This window comes from Myiozetetes cayanensis, unplaced genomic scaffold (genome assembly GCF_022539395.1).
Source record: "Myiozetetes cayanensis isolate MyiCay16 unplaced genomic scaffold, myiCay2020 scf1, whole genome shotgun sequence".
Classification (NCBI taxonomy): Eukaryota; Metazoa; Chordata; class Aves; order Passeriformes; family Tyrannidae; genus Myiozetetes; species Myiozetetes cayanensis.
In genome coordinates this window covers 122936508-122959545 of record NW_026086604.1, presented here as the reverse complement: position 1 = coordinate 122959545, position 23038 = coordinate 122936508, and the positions used below count along the sequence as shown (strand labels likewise).

At 36.0% G+C, this 23038-nt stretch overlaps 1 protein-coding gene across 7 annotated transcripts in view; it reads right to left on the bottom strand.

Moving 5' to 3' along the window:
• Positions 1 to 23038, bottom strand: part of ETV1 (ETS variant transcription factor 1) — a 66711-nt gene that overhangs the window by 38731 nt on the left and 4942 nt on the right. For 5 of the 7 annotated variants that reach the window (XM_050332707.1, XM_050332686.1, XM_050332698.1 and 2 more), the window contains one exon: positions 14258 to 14311. In XM_050332707.1, coding sequence (XP_050188664.1) covers positions 14258 to 14311 — 54 coding nt within the window. Of the gene's footprint in view, positions 1 to 10307; positions 10436 to 14257; positions 14312 to 23038 lie in introns of those variants that run through there. The other 2 variants (XM_050332736.1, XM_050332731.1) reach the window with 2 other exon arrangements.

Below are 23038 nucleotides of genomic sequence, written 5' to 3'. Positions count from 1 at the left end.
GATGCTGCAGTCATAGACAAGATCTGCAATTGTTTTCACCCTAGGCAATCTCTAGTCTAGGTAATAGCAAAAAACCCTTTTGTTTCTGACCACTACACCAGCTGCAAAAATGAGCAAAACTTGAAGACTTCGGACTGATTTAAAAGTGGCCGAATAGATTACATCTACACAGACTCCACCAAGTTTTTCAACCATTTGATCTATCAAAGTCAACTCTATCAGATCTTAGCTGAGCTCCAGTCAACTGGATTTCATTTAGGTCCTGCTCTCTGCCAGATATCGGAAGAAGCTGGTGACAAACTGGGTATCTGACACACAGATATCATCACTGTGATTTCAGAGACTATCCTGGCAGTTCATATAAAAACTGAGCATAGACAAGAGACCTGAGCTTTCACTAGCTTACAAATGAAAGTTGCTAGAAAGGGAAGGGGGAGCAGGGAAGGGAAAGGGGAAAATCTCAGTATCCCTGTCAAGTACCTTTCCGAAGAAGTGCATGATCTTGATAGCATTCTCCATTTTATGGTTGCATCTAGAAAACTAGAACTCCTTTAAGATGCAGAATTCAGCCTTATGGACAACTGGTCTCTACCTAGACTCACCAAGTGGTGACCATCCACCTGAAACAGTCTGCATGTGTGTGTTTGGAAATGTGTGTGTGCGCACACAGAGTCAAATGAAAGCAAGCATACTGAATGTCCAAGCATGCCTCTGTAATGATACATTACATCGGTCGAAATATGTGTAATACAGTAGTAAAGGGCAGAAAGCTTTTTCCTCTTCCACTGAATATGTATAACTGGGGAGAAAATGGGGAAGCAGCATGCAGAAGAAAGGAACAACACATAAATGTGTGAAAAAGCATGCAATAAAAAGCTGGTTCTTTCTAACGGCCTGACTCTTAAGTCCAGAGAAGGAAATCTCAGGATAGCTCTGCCACTCCTTGTGTCAGTGTTCTTTCCCAGAAAGCGGAACTTCATGACTGGGCAGTACTTGGCAAACCTGCTATATATGATTCCATCAATTCAGTCTTTGCCTTGGCTTCAGATCAGATCTTTCCAGCCCCTACCAGCTCAATAGATAGAAACAGCATGGGACCTCATTTTTTGGAAGCTAGTTCTGAACGATGAGCCCAAGCACCAGCTTTCAAAGCCAACTGGCAAGAATAGAATACGTGGGCAAGATGGATCTATTTGAGAACCTTGTTTAACAAAAAGAAAATACCAGCTTTGAAGTAATCTGTCACCTTTACTGGAAAATATGCAACTACAAATGCACTTTAATAACAGTTAGAACTCATGCTGCAAAATGAAGCAAATTGCTTATTTTCTCTTCCAGACTAAAGCGTACAATTCTGTGCATGTCAATTAAAGGTCTACTTGAATACTTCATCACACAAATGCTACATAATAGTATAGTCTTTACAATCCTCAGTGGGTGGGGAGGGATAGGAGGCGGGGGGTAAAGAATAAGGCATCCCAAAATTGTGGGATTTTGTACTCAAAGTCTACATGGACTGTTCTCAGATGACATGTTATGAGAATTAAAAAAAATTGATGCTGAATTTGAAAAAGTAGCAAGAGGTGAAAATGAACTGCAGCAAAAAGCTGGAATTTATTATTGTTTACTACCACAGAGTTTCAAGATGGAAAATAACAGCACATTTTCCTACAGTTGATATTGGGAAATTCTGGACCTGAAGATCTACAGTAATGCATCCACCTCAACAAGCATCATTAGTAAAAATTATTTGCTTTGGAGAAAGGGAAGTTTTTTTCTTTCCTTTTTTTTTTTTTTTTAAGCATTACAGATTAATGACTAAAAGACAAAAAAAAGGATTAATGAAAATCAATTTTAAATGAATTGAATCACCTGTTCATCTCTATATTACATTAATTCTATATACTGACCATAATTTTTCCCTATCTTTACTATGATCTGGCATTAACATAAAGCCTTTGAGAACAGCAGCTGAGGCCAAAATAAGGTTGAAGTAGAAAACAGAGAAGGTTCACATCAAAGTAGCATCACAATCCATAAAGCAGGTTTCTATGAGGGCATTTGTACAGGTATATGCCATTTCCCTAAAGGACAGCTTATTTGACTCCTAAACATGATGCTCCTGCTCCTGTTCAGCAAAGAAATTCTTTTAAATGTTTCTTTATAAAAGAAAATAAATGCCACTCTTTAACTGAAATGTGTTTTTCTAAAGCTTGTGTGCTAAGACACTAAAAGATTTTGCCAGCATAGCTATTTCTGGGCAGCTAACCCAAGACTTCCCTGCCACAACAGATGCAGCCTCCCTGAGAGGTGGAGGGGTTCCCAGTCAGTGTGGAAGAGGAAGCACAATATTAGAGATTGAACCCATACAGCTTAATAATTGGTTCACTGCTATAAATCCCCCTTTTTAGTGCAAGATATCCTTCATTTGCTTGTCTGTGCAGTTGCAATTTCTGACATGCTCATTAAAGTTACTGAGGGTACACCTGCAGCTTTCTGACACTGAGAAGTGCTGAAGACACCACTGTGATAATTTAGATATTTGTAGCCACTTGGCTTCTCATTTAAAAAGACCATGCCGGTTGAAAATTGAAGTCTACAAGTGTATTCAGCATAGCAAAAATTAAAAAGCCCACTCAATAGGGTAAACCATCTGACTGGGGAGTGGGGGGAGTAACTTTCAGTAAATACCAATAAAAGATAACCTATTAACTAAACCCAAAGACAGAGCAATTCTAAGGCAAACTTTTCTACAGGTTGCTAGTAAACACCTAGTTAGGACACTATAGGTCCTTTGGCCTAAATTGACAGGGCTAACTGGCTGAACTGCCATATGGAATTAGAACACTGTCTCTACTGTGGTACCCCCAGGCAAAAAAAAACATTTGGGCACTATTTTGGTTAGTTGATCCCTCTTCATTCCTAAAAGATTTCCACTTTCCAGTTAACAATTATCTAGAAGGTATTTTCATACAGCAGGAGTTGCAGTTACCCACGGTTTCTTAGCCTCCAAAAGCTGCAATCTCACAGAAATGCTGTCACAGGCACTGTTTTATTCCTATTTATGTCCCCTTCCTGCAGTGTTCTCCTTCCTTTCCAGACAGTTACCTGTCCAGCTGGAGGAGACTCACAGCTGCAGGCAGTCGAGTGGAAAGTGCTTCCAGGGGGTCTCTGCCGCCAAGCAAATACCTCCAGGGCAAAAGTGAACCTGCTGACAAATACCAGGGACACAGGATAACTCTGAGAAGAATACAAGGAAATTTGCAGAACATTGGTGGGAGGGAGAGAGGGAGGATCAAGCTAGGAGGAGCAAACTGGCTCACTTTGATGTCTGACGGGAGTAGGTGAGGCAGGACAAAGAGCTCTCCCTCTCCCCCTGCCCCCAAAATAAACAGCGGCTTAGTGCTCTCTGGAGCAGGAAGCGGTAACCTAATAAAATTAAACCAGCTGAGTTCTGTAGCAATTGAAGTAAAACACGTGGATAGCTGAAGATGATTACAGGGAGGGAAGAAAAAAAAAATATCTAAAGCATTTTTAATCCCTCTATACTGGATCTGCAAACTCCAGGGCCCCACAGAGAAACAGGGCTGCTCTTCACCTGCATTAGCTTTTCGTGTTAAAATCCTGAGAGGAGATCAGGGGCTTTTGTTTCTACTGTTACTGATCATGTATCTGGCTCCAAAGGCTCCCAGGCAGGGTGCAAGGAGAGGCAATCCACCTTTAGAGCTCCTGCTATAGAGAAAGGTCTTAATGTAAGATCAAGCCTCGGAGAAAACTTAAATTGTATTCCTACCTGGGAATTATCAATAAAGTTAAACGCAAAGTGAAGAGCTGGCCACTAAATCAGGGTCTGTGTGCTTTTCTGAGGACAGGATTTCCATTTGCAGCAATTTCTAAAATTTAATTTGAATTCTAAGAGGTAATGGCTAAGCACTATGTAACTTCCATTACTAAAATATCCAATAATATCCCAGCATTTTACACACACACACACACACACACACACACACACTTTCCATTTCAGGTAAATCTGCAGTTTGAGTGTTTGGGGTCTGGATTTTAACAGGTTTTGTAAAAATGGAATTATGAAGAAAACCTTGGAAATTATAACATGTATTTTTGTTAGATGTAACAACAAACTTTAAAATAAGCCATTTTGTATTTCTTCTATTTATTGTTTTAAACGTATCGTCAACTTGATGTTTAGGGAACATGCCCACAGCATAAAACAAACAGGAACTGATTCTGCTCCATTTCCCCTCTTACAGAAAAGTTTCAAGTTACATCAATCTAATTATTATCTTTTTGTTGTTATTTTCTGGTGTATTCACACAAAGAGCTAACAGCCAGCTATGGATGAGAAGGTTACTGATCTTATACTTGCAGCTGGACAAAATGTGAACAAAACTGGATTTAATCATTGGTTCTGCCATAACCCAAATGACTTGTATCAGAAGGTAGATTCTAGTTTGTAGTAGCTCAGTCTCAAAAGCTCAGTTTGCATCCCTATAAAAATAGGAATATACTTATAATAAAAGAGCACCATAATAAAAAAACTATCCTTAAGGATAATCATGCTTGTCAGTTCTCTACTCAAGAATATGCAAAAGCATAGAAGCTAATAAATAATGAAATGTACTACACACTGAGCGCTCTCTAGCATGAATTAAACAACTAATTTAAAAGATTACTTACAATTTGTTTTTATTTTAGCAACTCTCAATGACAGTAAGCAAAAGGACCAAAATTGCACTTTGAGATGACTTTTAATTTTATTTTGCCTTTAACAATAAAAATATGTATACATTCATAAAACAAGTATAAACTAACTCAGGGTAGCTAATGGGATGTTTGTTTACGTCTTGCAAGGAGAGAGACTGTCACCACTCTAAATACATGTGTCCTTCATGCTTCAATGTTCAATTTTCACAAATGCTCACCAGTAAGGAAACTCTGACAGACCTAGTTTACGGATCCTTAAAGCAAGGCTGAAATCTAAATCTTTAGTTCACTGCCAAAAACCACTGCAAAAACTGCAGTCTCCACTGGAAAAGGTGTGGGCCATTGAAATAAGTCAACAGTAAAATTCAGCTCACAACTTTTATCACTGATTCAACACGGAAACAAAGAAGCTATTGTCAGAAGTGGTTAGTCTGGGAACATAAAGTCAGGACTTATTTAAGTAGGTCTATTTTCAAAGACTCTTAGCAAAGTGCTCTTTCTGGAGCCGCTGGAATTTTGACCACCTGCAACCAGGTGCTGGTTCTCAACACGGATATTTAAGGCTTCTGCTGCTACTTTAAGTATTCCTACTGGATATGAGACTTGCAACTGAATGTGCATTACCAATACACATGCTGCACAGCACATGTTTTCTGAAGCCAAGTGTTCCTGAAGTTTTATGATTATTTTACATGTGAATACAATCAGTAAGACTGACAACTACATGGTGGGTATATTTTCTATATGCATATATATATATGTGTATATATATACAGAAAATGTATATATACACACTGAGTATACACTGTCTATATAGACTTGTATTAAACCAGTTCCCAAATTCTAATCCCAAATGCTTGAAACTCTTTGTCTTTACTGAATACTGACACTTTAAAAAGTCCCTGTTGTCTCCACTTCCCTTAATGCTTTGGTCATAAGAAATTTTATTAACAGATGGTTAATAAGGAAACACTGCATTCGGTTTCAGCATGAAGACAGAGTATTAAAAAAGAATTAAACTGTTTATCTTTTTTAGGTATACATTAGAAGCAGTAAGGAAACAACATTTGAGCAAGGAGGATCAAATTAGCAAGACTGGGAATTGTTTTTGCTCACACAATTTTTCAAATGTCCTTAATGACAACTCATAATATATAAATTTAAAGACAAAAACCTGGCCAGTCAGTAACCTTCCTATTCAGTGACTGCAGGACTCCGCAGTAAATGTCACTGCTAAAAAATATTTCACTACATTAACTTACTGGCAACCACATTTGCTGAATAAGTTCATAAACAGCCACAGGAAAAAAAGACAACCAGAAATAAAGCTGCTAATGATTCACTCTTTTCTAACATGCATAATCCTCAGTTTATAGAACAAATAGATATGTAAGAATATATTCTCTACCAAGACAGTTCACTTCTCTATTTAGCTCATCAAGGTCAAACTATAACCCAGGAACAGGTAAGAGTAATATATTGCAGAAAAGGAGAAATGAAGAATAAGTGAAAGGAAAAAAAAAGAATCCTTCTTAGGGAAGAGACAAGCATATGCCCTGAAAAAGTAATCAGTTTTCCATTTACCAATTTAAACTAGGTTTAGACCATTCCTAGAAAAAACACTGATGAATTCTAAAACTTAAAAAAATTAACAATTATTTGTGCATATTTACTGGATTATAAATGGCTTCACTGTGATTACTTCCTAGTACTGAAATGCACGACCAAACCAAAAGGACCTGAAACAAGGGCTATTTTTTCTCTACGCTTACAGAGGACAGCGATATTGGTCCTACTGGACAGGAATGTGTCACAGACTCCCCAAAGCTTAAATTATGTTTTGAGGACTGTCACTCTCTATTTTTTACTGCTATACCCCTTGAAACTTCACGGCACTCTGTGGGAGAGCCTGATTTCTATCTTCAATTGCCGAGATAGCAAGCAGAAGACAAAAAAATTATACTGACTGTAAAAACATTTCAACTAAAGAAACATATATAATAAATAGAAGTGGATGGACTCAACTTGCAGACTGCCTTATTTTACACCATTCCAGAGCTCATGGATTTTCAAATCATTATTTAGACTACTAGTGAAATACAAAATTCATTCTGCGAAAACACTGCATGGAAAGGAGTTCTAGGAGAATGAGAGTTTTATATCAAAAGAGAATCACGAAGACCCTTCAGTCTGCCTTATTGGGTTTCTGTGTGAAAATACAGCTGAAAGAAGTTTCTGCATACTTTAATACAACTGGAACAGAAAAGATCTAATACATATACATACTTCTGATGAAATTAACCGAACAACTACCTGTTTAAAAGCAAAATAACTGTAGTGATAAGAAAATACTGCTCTGACTACAAGTTACAATGTGAGGATCATCAGTGTTTCCACAGATGGGACCATCACAGAAGGAGGGAGGGGAGGTTTCCTCAGAGAGGAAATCGAAGGCTTTTTCAAAACTGAAAATTCAACAGTTTGAATAAAATATGTTTAATGTTTTTGTTTTTATGTAAATAGACCTTAGTAAGTGATCTGACAGCCTTAAGAAATTACCATTTGAAAGAAAAAAGGTCTACATGCTTCATCTTTGATCTAGAAGACAGATTTATCACAGGACAGGATGACTGAAGTTTATTCATTAGCTGATAACCTCCACATGCAACCCAAGCCTTTAATCTGCAATAAAGCAGCAAATGAGGATGGAGCTCTGAGGAAAGGAAACTAAGTCAGTTTGGCTGAGCAGTGACACACTGATGAAAGTCCATAGGGTATACAGGGGGAAAAAAACCAACAAGGAGAGCCCTGCCCAGCTGTCTGGGTTCCTCCATAACCCAAAATGCTGGAGATCATCAGGTTCACAGTGGTCCCGTGATGTTAAATGACGTCTGAATAAAGTGTCTGCTGTGTCCACTGTCTCTGTGGATGCCCAGAGATGCCTTTCCATTACAAGTAAAACTCATATGCATGCTGGGTACCCTGAAAGAAAGCTTCCCCACTTGAAGAGTTTTAAAAATCAGAAGTTAGGTACTTGATGGGGTCTTCTAATTTGATTCACAATGCTATTGCCACCACCAGTATTTACATAATCTCTGAGCCACTACCACTATTACAATCCAGGACAAAGGAGAACCTAAAGTCCTTCTACCTTCAAAGCTGGAAATATGAGCAGAAAAGCAAATAAACAGAAATTGCTTATTAAAATCACAGAAAACCTATGAATTCTCTACTATTAAGATCAGAAGTCAGAGGCATTACAACTGACACTCTGCCTCTCGATAAAACTTTTCCAATAATTAAATCTTGCAATTATGGGAAAAGACGCGACTATAGCAGATTTAAATATTTCCAAAAATACTCTAGAGGAAGAAGGAGAAAAAAAAATCCATATTAACACAGGCTAATGCCTAGCAATGAACCACAAAATGAGCCCACAAAGTTCTCTAAAAGACAACAATTCTTAATTTCTTTTGAATGTGAATTAGAAAAAAAAAAAAAGAGAGAAAGAGAGAGAAAAAAGTTAACAGCTGGTAACAGTTTCAGTCCTGCTTTAAACAAAGGAAACAAGTGCTCAGGGACACAATGAAAGACGTGAGGCTATCTGAGGCAACTAGGAAGGGAGATAAGGTGGTCAGCATCGACTCCTCAGCCTGACCTCTCCAGCTCTTACAACAGCAATTGCATCGGACTGTCTTTGTGAAATGCTTTTGAGATCTCTAGATAAGTGATCATTAAGAAAGCTGTGTATCTCACAGCACAGTGATACATGCATTTCTGTACCTACTTCAAACCAGAAACAAAGATGTTAAGCAACATGCCCAAGGTCATGCAAAGCTAAAGGCAGGAACAAACCACAAAACCCCGACTCTCACAGCCCTTAAGAAAGAATCCATCACAGTCGGGCACGCACTAAAATAAATAACTAAATGTCTCTGTATTTGACAACATCTGACCTATGGAAGGAAGTAGTTTCAAGACAAGTGGCAAGAAACAAAACACAGCTGCAGCAGAAAGCCCTAACAGGGAATAGCTCAGCACCAAGAATAAGTAACACCACCTTGTAGGATATTTGTCGGACGACCTGCCGCAGCACCACACTTGCAGAGCTACACTCAAAGAGAAGGTGATTCCAGACACAGAAATTCAAAAAAGGGGAAATTAAAAAAAAAAAAACAAACCACACAAAAAACCCCAGACAACACAACAAAAAAACAAACATAAAGAGACCCCAAAAAACTAACGTGAAAACACACTGGTGTGTGCAACTTGTCACACACACACACCCAAAATGCCACCAACTGCAATTCCTAGGACATTGTGCACTATCAGGACATAACTACCAGCTGCCTATGTAGTGAATCATCACGTTAAAAAATGTCATTTTTTTTAAGTCCACTAAAATTTTCTCTGGAAGCTGCAAAATTAAACCATTCTGCATCAAAGCCAAAAACAAATCCAGTAAATAGATCTCCTTTTGACTTCAGTAGGCCCAACAGAACTTATAGTGTACTAGTGTTTTCTACTTAGTTTTAATTGTGTGGGCTTTTTCCTCCAAAATATGTAAAATTAAGTGAACATTAACCTCTATCAATTGCTCATCAGCTCTTGCTATACTAAAGCAAACAGGAAATGCTCTTCTAGGTCTGAAATTCACTTTTGAAATTTAAATCACAGAAAGAAAGAGAAAGAAAGAAAGTAAAACAAACCTAGCATTTTTCACCTGGTAGTGCAAAAAAAAAAAAAAAAGAAAAATCATTATTTTGTTTGCTGCAAACATATAAGTAAATATTAAAGCTTTTCCTCATTTAAAGTGCATTTGGAATATCCTACACCATTAGTTAAAATGACAGAAGAATACAGCTACCTGAAGGCTGTGTAAAGAATCTCTCTTTAACAAGCTTTTAAAGATTGCAAGCCAGAGCATCTAAAAAGCACATCCCTGAATAATTTAAGGCTCCTGGCATCTACACTGAAAGTACTCCTTTGCTAAAACTGGAGGAACAAAAAAGAGGTAAGAGAAAGAATAAAGGTCATGAAAGATCAGCGAAAAAATAACTACTAAAAAAGTATTTTTCCTATCATAATCAGACGTGGAGGAGCACAGATTTTACAGCCAGCCCTCCCCATTTACTGTCACAACAGCTGTGGTCTAACACTAACATTTACCCCTGGACAGTGTTAAGGTTGTGATGATCTGGAAAACAATACAGAAACAAAATGAAAGAGCAGAAAACTGATCAAGAAGGTGAAGCATAAGACAAATCTTCATTAATAGAAATCTAGTAACAAATAAAAAGCCAAAACATAGAGTTTTTCATTATTTTTAAATATACAACTGACATTTCAGGGTAAAAGAAGAAAAAGAAAAAAGAAAACTCTAAAGAAATAGATTAGGCCAAAAACATATTATAAAAACAAAACAAAATATGATTATGCTATGAAGACACAAGGCAATATGGTTTGGTGCAGGGTAATCCCCATTTATAACCAATTGTACCTAGGTCGAATTACAATTCAGGGTATTGTTGACAATACCAAGTTTTCTTTGCCAACTACATCCTTTAAACATCAGCAAATCCTACCTACTTCCTCTTGTGTCTGTCACAGAAACCATCCAAACAATGGGAGCAAGCAATCTTCACCTCAACAGCTATTGACTTCAAGCAAACTGAACATTTTATTCATTTTTACTCCTGGAGTGGAAAGTCCTTGCTGTTCTACAGTATCTGAAAGCCTCGCCACTGATTACAACCAGTTCAGGATCTGGCTCCTCCTCACTATATGAAAATGGACTTGAAACAATAGGAAACCTTATCTGAGGAAGTTAACACAGGTCACCCTTCTCCACACGTGAATACTGACTTTATACCTACAGAAAAACAGCTTAATTAAGTTTTATGAATTAGATAAGAATTTGGAAAAAGAGTCATATACAGAATGTTGATTAAAAAAAAAAAAAGGCATTCACCTTTTTAGGGGAAACAGATTTTGCATCTTTTCTTTACACAACTTTTAATGTAATTGTTTTAAAGAAGTCATTAGGAAGTCACTTGACTATGTAAGAAACAGGTGAGCTGAACTGCAAAGCAGAATCAGAATAAGGCAAAACCAATCTGCCTAACACAGAACTTTTAAGTAAATGCCTGTAGAAGTGATTCCTCACTCTTTTTGTGGACTTTATTTTGTATGAGAATGGGAATGAAAAAGTAAGAAAATTACACTAATATGCAATTTAATATTTTCCTAGTGCAACTTCAAACAACAACAAAAAAAATCTTTTTCATAGATATTTTTCTCCCTTAGAACTCAAGAAGTTGAGTTCTCGCCGAAAGCAGATTACAAAAAAACAGTGTTCTATTTTTCAAATTTTATCTGAACAAGGCAGTTGTTTTCTACTCTACATTCCACTCACTCTAAGCAAAACTACAAGAAGATACTTTGTGATAGGTATGCAAAGATAAAAAAACATTTAACACAAAGGTAAGAGAAGATGGGGCTTTGATGACAAAAAAGAAAGGTTTGAAAGTGCAGGCATTTCTAAGATTCTTATGGTAGGAAGGACCCCTTTCCAGAAGACATAAAAGAGTAACAAAATTAATTCTACTTTAAACAGGTAAACTGAATCTTAAAGCATTAAGGTGAAGCTTGACATGCCAGATCCTAAGCTAATAGAAATATGCGTAATTCCAATAACGTCAATAAAACCACATGAAGTTATGCTAGCTGTTGATCTCACTCATAATATCTAAAGCCTACACCTAACTATAAATACACATATTATGTTTGCTTTTTGAAAATGGATTGAAGTTTAATAGCAACTCATAATTGAAATATTCATGGTCCCAAGTTAGCTTTGAAGTTAAATCCCTGAGTGGATAAAGTGGACTGTATATCTAATCTAAACTAAATGTTTCCCTTAGTTACTAATACCAGTGCAGTTTCACTAGTTAAAATCATTATTACAGAGAGAAATGCAAAACCCACAACACTTTAAGGGGCATTTAATCCTGCTCAGTGCTAGGACACAGCACATGATCTTGGCAGTATCAGTTCCTCTGCTACCTTCCACATCTTGCTCCAAGAGCTGACCTCTTCAAATCACAAAGCTGGTAATTCCTAGGCAAGAAAGTTTTAACCACAGCTTTCCAATGCTGCCACTGCTACCAAAGTTTCCTAAGTCTCTTTTTAATGTCGCAAGTTTCAATTTAACACCGCAAATCTCCCTCAACTTTAAAGCCCATTTCTTAAGCAATGAATCTCAAAATAAAATGTCATTAATCTTTGCACCTGGACTGCAGATTGTAACTGTTTCACTGGAGCACTGCAGTTTTCTTTACGTATTCTGCACATCAACCACACCCCCCTACCTATATACAGCTCCATAAATAAGATTTCTGCAGTGAACCACAGTTTAGTTGCGTTTGACCTAAAGTGGCCGTGACCCCTTTCACTGGTTTACACTTCTGTCCTTCTCCATTTTTGTCTCAATTAAATGCATTAAACACTAAATCCATGAAAGCTTGTCCATCCTCTCCCACATATAAAATAAAAATAAATTTAAAAAAAAAAAAGCCCAGTGCTCCTACCAGACTGTTGCCAGTAACAGTGTGAGTACTGTACAGAGGTATAGATTATATATAGTAAGTCATTATAATGGAGTTTGAAGGCAGGTTTGGATCCTAAAGAAAACAGTCACAATTGTGCTACTTCTGCAGCGATAATTTCCCCGTGGCTTTGGTTATGCTGATCTCCGTTCCTGTTCTTCAGAGCCCACAGCTACGTACATTATATCCAAGTATATGTCTGAAACTCCATAACCTTTGCCAGAGTAGCTCACCAGGAAGCTTTCCTGACCTTTACTTAAGATAAAGAAACCAACTGAAATGAAGAAATAAATGTTCCTTTGATAATACTGTGTAAGCTGTGGCTAAGGAACTTTGAAATACAACAACATTAATAAAATAACCATATTAGGAGTATTTCTTTATCACCAGAAGCAGTGACCAGCTTCAATGGGGCTTTTCTTTCACAGCTCACCAATTATTTTCCAAGAATCATTGACTTGTTGTGTAACGATAATTGTGGGTTAATAGAAGCCCCAACTGAACTTTGTACTCTTACACAAAGGATATATGCATGAATGACTATATTTGGACACAACTCCCTATGTAAAATAATGTATCCAGTTTTCAACTTATAGATTGTTTTGGCTTTCATATTGTAATTTTTTTTAAAGTCTTTTAAGACAGAGGTAGGAAAAAAACCCTCTTATATAAGGGCAACTTTATAAGTTTAAAAGTGACCATGATTGTTGGTTGGTATACATACATGAACTTTGAGAGGAAAACAAAAATAAATTGTTGCTGTGTGGGAATACTATCCTGCAAAGCAACAATTCCAGAGGATGAAAAAAACCCAAAATGCTGTTACGAATACTTGCAATAAATTCTTCTTAGAACAATTCCTAAATAACTGGAAAAGTAATCTAAAAGATTTATAGGAAAACTGAATTTGTTTTTTGGGTTAAAGACTTTTTAATGCAATTCTTCCTAATCTCTCTAATATTAATCTTAATGTTTCAGTACATGAATGCTGTATTTAACAGCTATCTGGTTTAGTGAACTGCAGTAATTCACTCTGATAGGATAAATTATTTAAGTTATCTAGCAAAATGGAAAAGCTCCCCTGCGCTCTGCTACAACCAGCAGGCACTGTTTAGAAGAGACTTCTGATGATGGAGAGAAGCCTTGCTATGAGGAATAAAAATGCATAAAGATGCTCCACGAAGTCTGTGACTTTGTCAGATGTTTCTCATGCTATGTCCTTACAACCACCCAAAACCACAGAACAGGAGGTACAGCAAAGGGGAGCCAGTGCTTATCAGAATAGTAGCATTTTAGCAGGTGAAGGCAAGACTTGAGAGACACAGGCTGATAAAAATAAGTTTAGGTTCTTGTAGAGTAGAAAACAAAGCAAAGCATTCAGCTTAATATAACTCCTGCTTCCTCCCGTTAATTCAAAGGGAAATTTTGTCTGAGCAACAAAATGCCACATGCTAAGACAACTTAAAAATGCTTCAGCAATGGCTGTATTTGATTGATTACGTGGAGAACTGTATTTATTTGTTGATACATAAAACGTGCTGAGCAGCCTGACTTCTGCTCAGCAGAGATGCCTCCTATGTCCCACAGTTTCTGATCTGTACCGGCTCAGAATGCTCCTCTGCTCACTCCACGGACAAACAAACTCCTTCCACCTCCACAACTTGAGTTTTTCCATGCTTCCCTGCGGCTCAGGGTGGGAATAATAGGAGAGGGCCCCCTGCTAAAGGTTATACCTTCAGCCCAAACAACTTCTTTTGGCTGCCCATCAAAATGCCACTTGCTTTATCTACTCATCGCATTGATGTCATTGAACAGGAAAAGGAGTTATCACATGAGTGCAGAGGACACAATAAATAACAAATATGAAGACCCAACATAAACATACAAATACATATTTGTAAGAAAGTGATGAGTTGTACTATACTTACAACTTTCAGTCTGATAGTCTGGCACAAACTGCTCGTCATTGTCAGGTACCTGAGCTGAAGAAACGAAAACAAAAACAAAAAACAAACAAACAAACAAAAGAAACAAGAATTAAAAGAAGCCTTTATAGCATAAATAAAGACTTGTGCTTAACTCAAAGCACTGCCAAGTTTAAAACTAGGATTTTTTTTCATTGTTTAGTATGAAAATCAGGCAAGTGCATCATTTTAATATCTGATAAACCCGAGGTGAAGCTGTGTGGTGCAGTGTGAATCCAGAGCAGCTCCGGCACAGAGCCATGGGAATGGGTTGACTTGCTGCGCCTCATTCCCTGCACCAGGGTCTGGACCTACCCTGCCACTGGTAAAACTCATCAATGCTCCATTTCAAAATATCTGAACACGAAGTCCACAAAAAAACAAACCCTAGTGATTAACACTCATGCTTCTTTAACCTCAAACTACTACACCTTTGGCTTTCTTAAAAGTGATTCCAATTTTTCATGGCAGTCAGCCAACACGGTAGGGATTTTCTGTTATTGTTTTAAATATTCAAAAAGAACTATTTTACCAGACCACAGGATTCCTGGTTCAATGATAACGTTTCAGACATTAAAAAAAAAAAGATTTACTTTAAGCAAAAATCATGATTAATATCCATTCACCTTATTTAGGATCATCTTTGCTTTTAGGAAACTTTCATCACAAACCTGAACTATAAAATACAATCATTTCATGGTCTGCTAACGAATAATTTTGCTCCTGTGGTACCACAGCTCCTTTTCATTGTATATCTAAGACATTAACCACCTCTCAAAGTGTGTTGTAAACTCATTTAAACCATTTAAGCTGAAATACCACTAAATGTATATTACAGATGAATGCATTCAAATAACTGCAGAAAATTACACTGAGAAACGGTATCCTCGGAGCAAGACTGCGTACATCCCGAGAGAGATCCAGCGTATCGTCTCAACTTTGTCATCTTTTCCTCAACATACACACTAACAGGAATCACCAGCAAAGCTGCATAAAATTATCTGTTTAAAAATACTTTAATTTACACAGTTCTTGTCTAAAGACAAGCAAATAATTCACATAATCTTCATTAAAAGTTAACGTCTGCCATGATCTGGTTACCCAATGAGATTTGAGAGGTAAAGGCTGCTTATATAATCATTTATCGAAACTGTGACTATCAAACTATTAAATACATTAAGTGATAAAATGTAACTTTAATGCCCCTCAGAACACCTTCTAGTTTAGAAAGCACATATTCCCCATCATATATGTACAACTGCTACTAGTTTTAATATAATTTGCTTGAATTTAAAATACTTATTCAATTATAATTACAGTTATTTTCAATGTGCACTACAGTACCCTTCATGGACCAGATCTCCACTCCTTACTCAGGAAACATTTCTAATTACTTAACTGGAATTTTTTTCCCCTGGTAAAGAGTTCAGAATCAGGCTCATTACACTGAAAAATTATTTGCTCTAGATTTTAAAATAAATTTAAAATCCTACTGTCTTAATTGGAGAAAATACCCCTTAAGAACAAATGACCTTGGGAAATATGCAAACACAGATTTGAAAAGAAGTGTGAGTAAGATAAACACACTAAGTGTAATTAGCTTTACTGTGAAAAAAAAAAAAAGCATAACTACTGTTGCTTTGTTGTTTAGGTTTTTTTAAAAAAAAACATTACAGTAAACCATCCTTTTAGGATAAATCAGTGCCTCTGAGGACACGTTGGCTCCTCAAAGTTTTAAGCTGTATAAAACACTTATTTTACCAATGCAAATATTCCCAGTATTTTTGATGCATTTAATTTCTCTTTCTTCCAGAGAAACTACAGAACTTTTACCAAAAATGAACTCAGGGAGCCCAAATATTAACACTCTGCAATTTCTGACATTTCATGCAATTGACTACATGCAAATGTTTGGCATTTTCCTTACAAAAATGCCAACCATTTGACTGTCACAGAAGAATTCAATTATGAAATCAAGGTCTTCTACTTAACAATCAGTTCTTAAGGATTTCTTATATTTCCAATTGTTTTTCAAGGGTCTGTGAGTACATTCAGATTTAAAGTAACTGTATCAAGTAACTTCTTGTTTACAGAAGACAGATCCCACGTAGTTTTCTTCAACCAGCTATCATTTTCAAATGCAGCAAGGAGGCTAGCAGAACTCTAATTTTTTTAACACACACCTGCAGTTCATATATATATATATATGTATTAATCTGTGAATCTAGGATATACGAAAAAGCCCTAAAGAAAAAAAAAACCAAACACCTCCTGTTTAAATACAGAGGCTACATTTAGTGATTGCAGCACTGGGACAGCCAATATCACATAACTTTGCATAGAGCATACTCTGCGCACCAGATACTTTCACCAATGCTTTGTTCTGGTTTTATCACTTTAATTTGACTTATCCAGAACAAATCTGTTGTAGAGTTTTATGTATAGATATCTGTAAATTAGGTCCTTTTTGGTTTTCCCCAGTCACAGAGTAAGGAAAAAACCAAAATATATCATGGAAACCTCTATATTACTGCCATTACGCCTGATTTGCTCTTGTTTATGGAGTAAACAAGAAAAATGTACTTCATTCATGGATCCCTAAAATTTATGAGGGCACATTTAATAGAGATCAAAGCACATCACTTTATCAGTACTCTAGAAACAGGTGGAGACTGAGCTGTCAAAATTTAAATGCAATATTAACATAGCCTTAAAAGCCTCTGTAGAGAAAGGAACACAGCAAGTTAAGAAGTATTTAAAACCCTGCCAAATATAAACAAAACAAATAACAACAATCCAAAATGTTCAACCTAGGAACATGCATTTCCTACTGGAATCTAATTTTAATAGCATCAGTACCTTAGAAATAAGCCCAAAAGGCTATAGGGAGAAATTAAAAGGACCTGCTAGTGGAAATGAGAACTTAAATTATTCCTTTATTTAATCCAGTATTATTTTTAAAGTAGCAGAACTGAAACTTGCACGTGATCATGCTGCTGAAATGCAAGCAATCATCCTCATCCACAGAGATTCCTTCCACCAGCACCTTGCTGTGAGAGGGCAAATCATTGGGATACATCATCCCATTACTCAAGTAGAAGAGGGTTTTTGTACCTGGAGTTTGAATAATTACAGGCAGACTTTGTAGTAAATTAAATAGATTGGTAAAGACCCTTCAACATGAATGTCTGAAAGGAAAATGTACTTGCAGTGTTGCAACTGTCTGCACATTTATATACATATGCCATTCATTTCCTCTTTTATTCACAAATACTGCAACTCAGCAAGCTTTCCATAAAATCTTCATTGGTCTTCTGTTAACCTACACAAGACACAGTACATAAATCACCAAAACTTTTTTTTTTTTACTTTGCCATTCAGAGGAAAATTGAAAAAGATATCTGAAATGATCACCTAACCGAATGAGAATATTTCCCTGAGCTACTTAATTATGGGGGTTTGAGAAGGCAAGTGTATTCCAAAAGGCTAATAAAAGGTTTTGAAAGATATTAAGCACGTGGCTTTTACTGCTAATAGCAGAAGCAGCTACATTAGTTCATTCCACATTCAGAGCCATCAAGTCTCAGACTCCTGAAGCAGACATCTGCAGCATAAACTATCCAGCTCAGCCTAGAATACCACCGAAAGTTTTCTTTTTCTTCTGACTGTAGCTATAACGTCTCAAGAGGATTTGGGAAGTGTACAATGTTTATGATGACCTTGAGATGTTATCAGTTTAGGTTTTACAGTTTCACTACCTACTAAGTTAAAATCAGTTTGCAAAATGCAAACATTCACAGCACAAAAACACTTAATACTTGTTTGTAGTTTTTAGAGCTTTAAACAATCTTTGAAAAGCTGAACTTACAGCTCATTTTGCAAACGAAAAGCAATTGGGGAGGGGGGGTGGGAAAGTTTAGAACTAGGGCCTGTTAGCTTGCTTTCATTGCAAGTAAACAAAAAGTCCCCATTAACAAGCATCCAGGACAAAAGGAGTTAATATTTAATTAAAACCAGCTCTATCCACTGTAACAATGACCTGGAGCCAAACAAGGCAGAAGATGTATGAGTCATTCTTTCTGCCAGTGAATGAGACAGCTGATCTCCGAAGCAATTCCTCAAGACAAGCAGTCAGAACTGGAGTTCTGCCTCCATTCACAAAAACACAGTCCAGCATGAACCATGTGGCCCCAACCACAAGCTTTTCATGTCACACCCTTCCAGAAAGCTACAGCAAAGTAAACTTGAACTTTAGGCATAAACACACTGATTTCACTGCTTTGTCTCAAGATGCAGCACAGACCTGCTGAGGAACATTATAATGAAAAGTTAAGCAAACTTTAAAGGGCTTAAATTTAACTCTTCCTTCTCCCAGTCAAAAACTGCTTCTAAAAGCTGAGCTGCATTCCAGGGAAAGGTGTTCCTGTTAAAAAAAAAAACAACGGAAACGTTCCAGAAAAACAAGAAGCTGCAAATGCTTCACTTAAAACTTTATTTTGGGTAGCAGAATACTTCCTGCGGTACTGTGTGCTCTGACCTCATGCTTCACTTTTAGAGCTAAGAGCAATTAGTTTTAAAATATCCATCAGTTATTCAAAGTGGTAAAAGAAATTGAAATTGACAGGAAATTCTATATGAACAGTAGTATTTTGGCTTCAGCTAAAATAAGACTTCAGGCCTCAACGGTAATGGGTCTATTGAGTTTTGTTTGATTCATTGTCACTTCTGAATATCTGAAAGATTGGCTAAATTGTAACTAATTCCTGAAAGAGCTGGGGGGGGACGGGAGGGGGGGCGTGTTAGTTGGTGGTTGTTCTTTTTCCACGGGAACAACTGTTTCTAACAAAGAAGCATTCAGAAAGAAAAACAGTGCCAAATTTCAAGATGGTAAAAAATATTATTTCCCATAAGCACTGGATTTGCTGTCAAAACAACCCAAAACCCTTTTTACATAACGTGAGATGCTCTGACTAATAAACTTAAATGCAGTTGAAAACTAGCTCCAGATCTCAAAATTCTTCCTTATGTGAATAATCCCTAGGAATATGAAGATGGGTTTGCAGAATCTGCTCCTCATTTTCTGCTATACTAAAAATGAGGAAAAAAAGTTAGCCTAAAAGGAGCACTCACATTTAACATTTCGCTACACGCCTCATGGTTAGCAAACCCCACTACGCCTTTGAAAATTATTATTTTGAGTAAAAGTTATTTACTTTTCTAGCAAACAAGAAAAACATGAAAAAGTTTATTACTACTTTCAGACTATTACTTCTTACAGACTTTAAGACTTGTAGATTTTTGGTGGATTTATTTCTTTGGGGTTTTGTTGTTTGTTTGTTTTTTTTTTAAATAACCCCTTCCCTCCCATTTTGCCTAATCTAACTCTTCTCCTTTTTTTGACGGAGATATTTAAGATCACAAGTTATGAATATTAGAAAACTAAATGTGTCAGATCACTAGAATCAACCAAAAAAAAAAAAAAAAAAAAAGAGGAAAGAAAGAAGACATTCTCTGTACCACAAACTGAAAGTCTTTTTACTGCTTCTAAGAGTGTTTGTCCCCATAAGGCAGATTTCAGCCACGGAGATACTGAATTATCATTTTTTGACTATTATTGCTATTATAAAAATTGATAAAAGTAGATAGTTCTTAAATATGACTACATAGAATTTGCCTTACCCTTGGTAAATTTTACAACTTTTTGACAGAAAAAAATCTAGTTAGCAGGATTACACAAAGCCACTCTAACTAGACTACTATTTGAAGATGTAGTACTTTTATTAAAAATAATCCTTTAAGAACTGGAAGCTACTTACTTTCATACCTCCTCATTTAAGAAATAAACTACAAGTCAACACTTGCTTAGACATCACCGCGACACTGGTGGGACCTTCAGTTTAGGAAAGCAGGGGGCAGAAATTTCTTTTCTAAAGTTCATTCCAAAGTTGTGTATTAATTTTTTGAGAAAAATTACTTACTTCCAGATACTAAAAACTGGCTTCTGAATTTTAGTAGCTTGTTGAAGCTATCCACTCAACGTAGCTGAGCCGCAGTAGAGTCATGAACCCGTTACCTGTAGCTATTATTTCAAACCACTTTCTGTTCACTTAGTATTTTTGTATTTTTTGTCGAATTGCCCAAAGTACATTATATTTAATTTTTTAGTACATTAACGTCTGAGAAGCTTCTTATTTATTGCTCTAGGAAGCAGATCTAGTATATATATTAAGTGTCTTTGCTTGGGATGTCTTCTATGTATTTTTAACAAGCCGTAGGAGAAATTAGTATCTGAGTAATTTTAAATAAAAAGCTGGGTTTTGGTAATCTATTATTCCCCAAAACCAAATCTTTCCCCGTAGAAAGGAGATACTCACTCACTAAGAATTTGATCTCTTCATTTTATTCCACTGTAAGAAGTAAGAGCTACCATGATAAGATAACATTAGATTAATATTTGAACCATTTTTTTCAAGGCACTGAACAATTGTTATCTGTCAGAACCAATCTGATTCCAAATATATAGAATCAATAAAGTCATTTTAAAGTACTATCATGACAAAACGTTGCCACTGAGTTATTTATATATAAAAGAAACCTCAATAATATTTGTCTTGGTTAGCAGTAGGAAATTTTAACTATTTCAAGGTTGAACATTGAAAAAATTATTAAGGGCTTCCCATTTTCAATTTCTGGCATCAGAAAACAGTCTTCTGCTTTGCATAACAATTGACATGAGGGGACCTTATTCAGAGTAAGCTTTACATCAAAATAATTTAGATTCTTTCTTACATATATAATGCGACACAGAGTAAGAACCAAAACTCATTTCCATAAAAATCTAGTATGCAGCTAGTGGAATACTTTGTAAGCTTTGGAATAATTTGTAAGCTTTCTGTGAGTAGTATTCAGCTTGTTAATTATGTAGTAATAAAATATTAAAGAGGTTACTGAATTGTTTGCATTTGGATTAATTCTCTAACACATGTGAACCACCCACCATTTCCAACAGGAAATGAATACATTTCTTTTCTGTTTATTTGTTTACCACCGACTTGTCACAGGTGACACTAACTGTAAAAATCTCCAGGCTAAAATGTATGATGCAGTAAGGATAGCTTAAGGAAGAGCAAATAAAAAAAAAAATCCTCAAGCATTATTTTTGTGTGTCATAAAATGCAACTCACTTTCTTCTCTTAAATAATAAGTAGATTTTTGACCTGGTTACTCCCCAGTGGGGATCTGAACTCGTGGGAGAAACCTGGTCAGCTGCCACTGCTTTTCTTAAAAAGGGTCAAGATGTTTTAAAATTTCATGGTCATTTCCCTGGCTCCAGAGCTTTATGAAAAGAAATATGTAAACACTACTGATGCTGCCAAATTGGCAGACTTCTAGCCTATGAAGGTCCAGAAGAACATAAATGGACACATCTAGCAATGGGTAAACAAGTCTGATTTCAAAATCTGTTTCCTGGCTAAGTTCATCCATGTAGACATTTGAGCACAGCTACAATATCCTCAAACACTAGTACATTATAAAGACTACCAAAAGTTGTTTAGGGTAGGGGTTTATTTATTAAAACTTTGGGATCAAGTTAATAGCTCAATATTTGATGTTCTCAACTTTTTATTTCAGTTTTAGTTTAGCCTTTAGGAAAGCTGTGAAAGGTTTGTGTTTTATGAAACAGTTAAAACCATGGCTTGGCCTGAAACACAGAGATTTTTAAAAGTATTTCTAGAACACTGGAAAACCTGTAATATTTAGCTGTAACATACTGTAGACAAATAACATTATTTACCTTCATTATCCTCTGCTAGGTGAAAAACCAACTTTTTTAATTTTTTAACTATTTACCAGATCATTTTATTTACCTTTAAAAAGGTTCCTCAACCTAGCTGACACAGGACTAGACACCTTTCTCTCTCAGAATCTATCTAAATTTATTCAATGAAATACACTCTGACAAAGATGTAAAAAGGCTCTCAAACAATTCATTTTAATCTAAAACAAGTAATGCGTCTAGAGTAAAAATTGCAATTATATTAATATATATGTACCTACAGAAATCATTAGTTTTAAATTCTGTATTATTTTTCAAATTTCCATTATTATCTGCACATGCATTATGAATATGCGTGTATTTTTCTAACTGATGATCAAAGAATATAATTTTTTCAGAAACAAAACCACCCATACCAGTGAAAAAAATCAAAGTTATCCTCTCCAAATAAAAATAGTATCTTTTGAGTAGTATGTTAACATAATTCTAGCTTGCTAGAATGAAGGAGATAATACAACATACAGAGTTCCTTAGAAAAATTACCACAGGGAGACAGCTACAGTTGTATCTGTTCATTATACTACAAAAATTATCTTAGTACAGGACATCCTGTTTTCAATTATTAGGAAAGAATCATGTTAATTCATAAAAATATATCCTCTGTTCCATTAATTTAAGGAGGGCTTTCTGATTATATACAGAATAACCATATACTAAAAATAATGCTATGAGAATAAAAATGTCATCAAAATAAACATACCCCACAACTTACTTATAGGTAAAGAACTTGACTAACTATATATAAAGCTGTTAAAACAGAATCAGTATGTAGGCAAGCACTCATCAGCAATATTTCCCTCTTTCTATGAAAACCAACAGTAAACATTTCACCTCGACATCCCTCCTTTCAAAAAAAATAACCAACAAAATCAGAACATCTCTTCTATAAACAGCTGTGCACAGTCCTG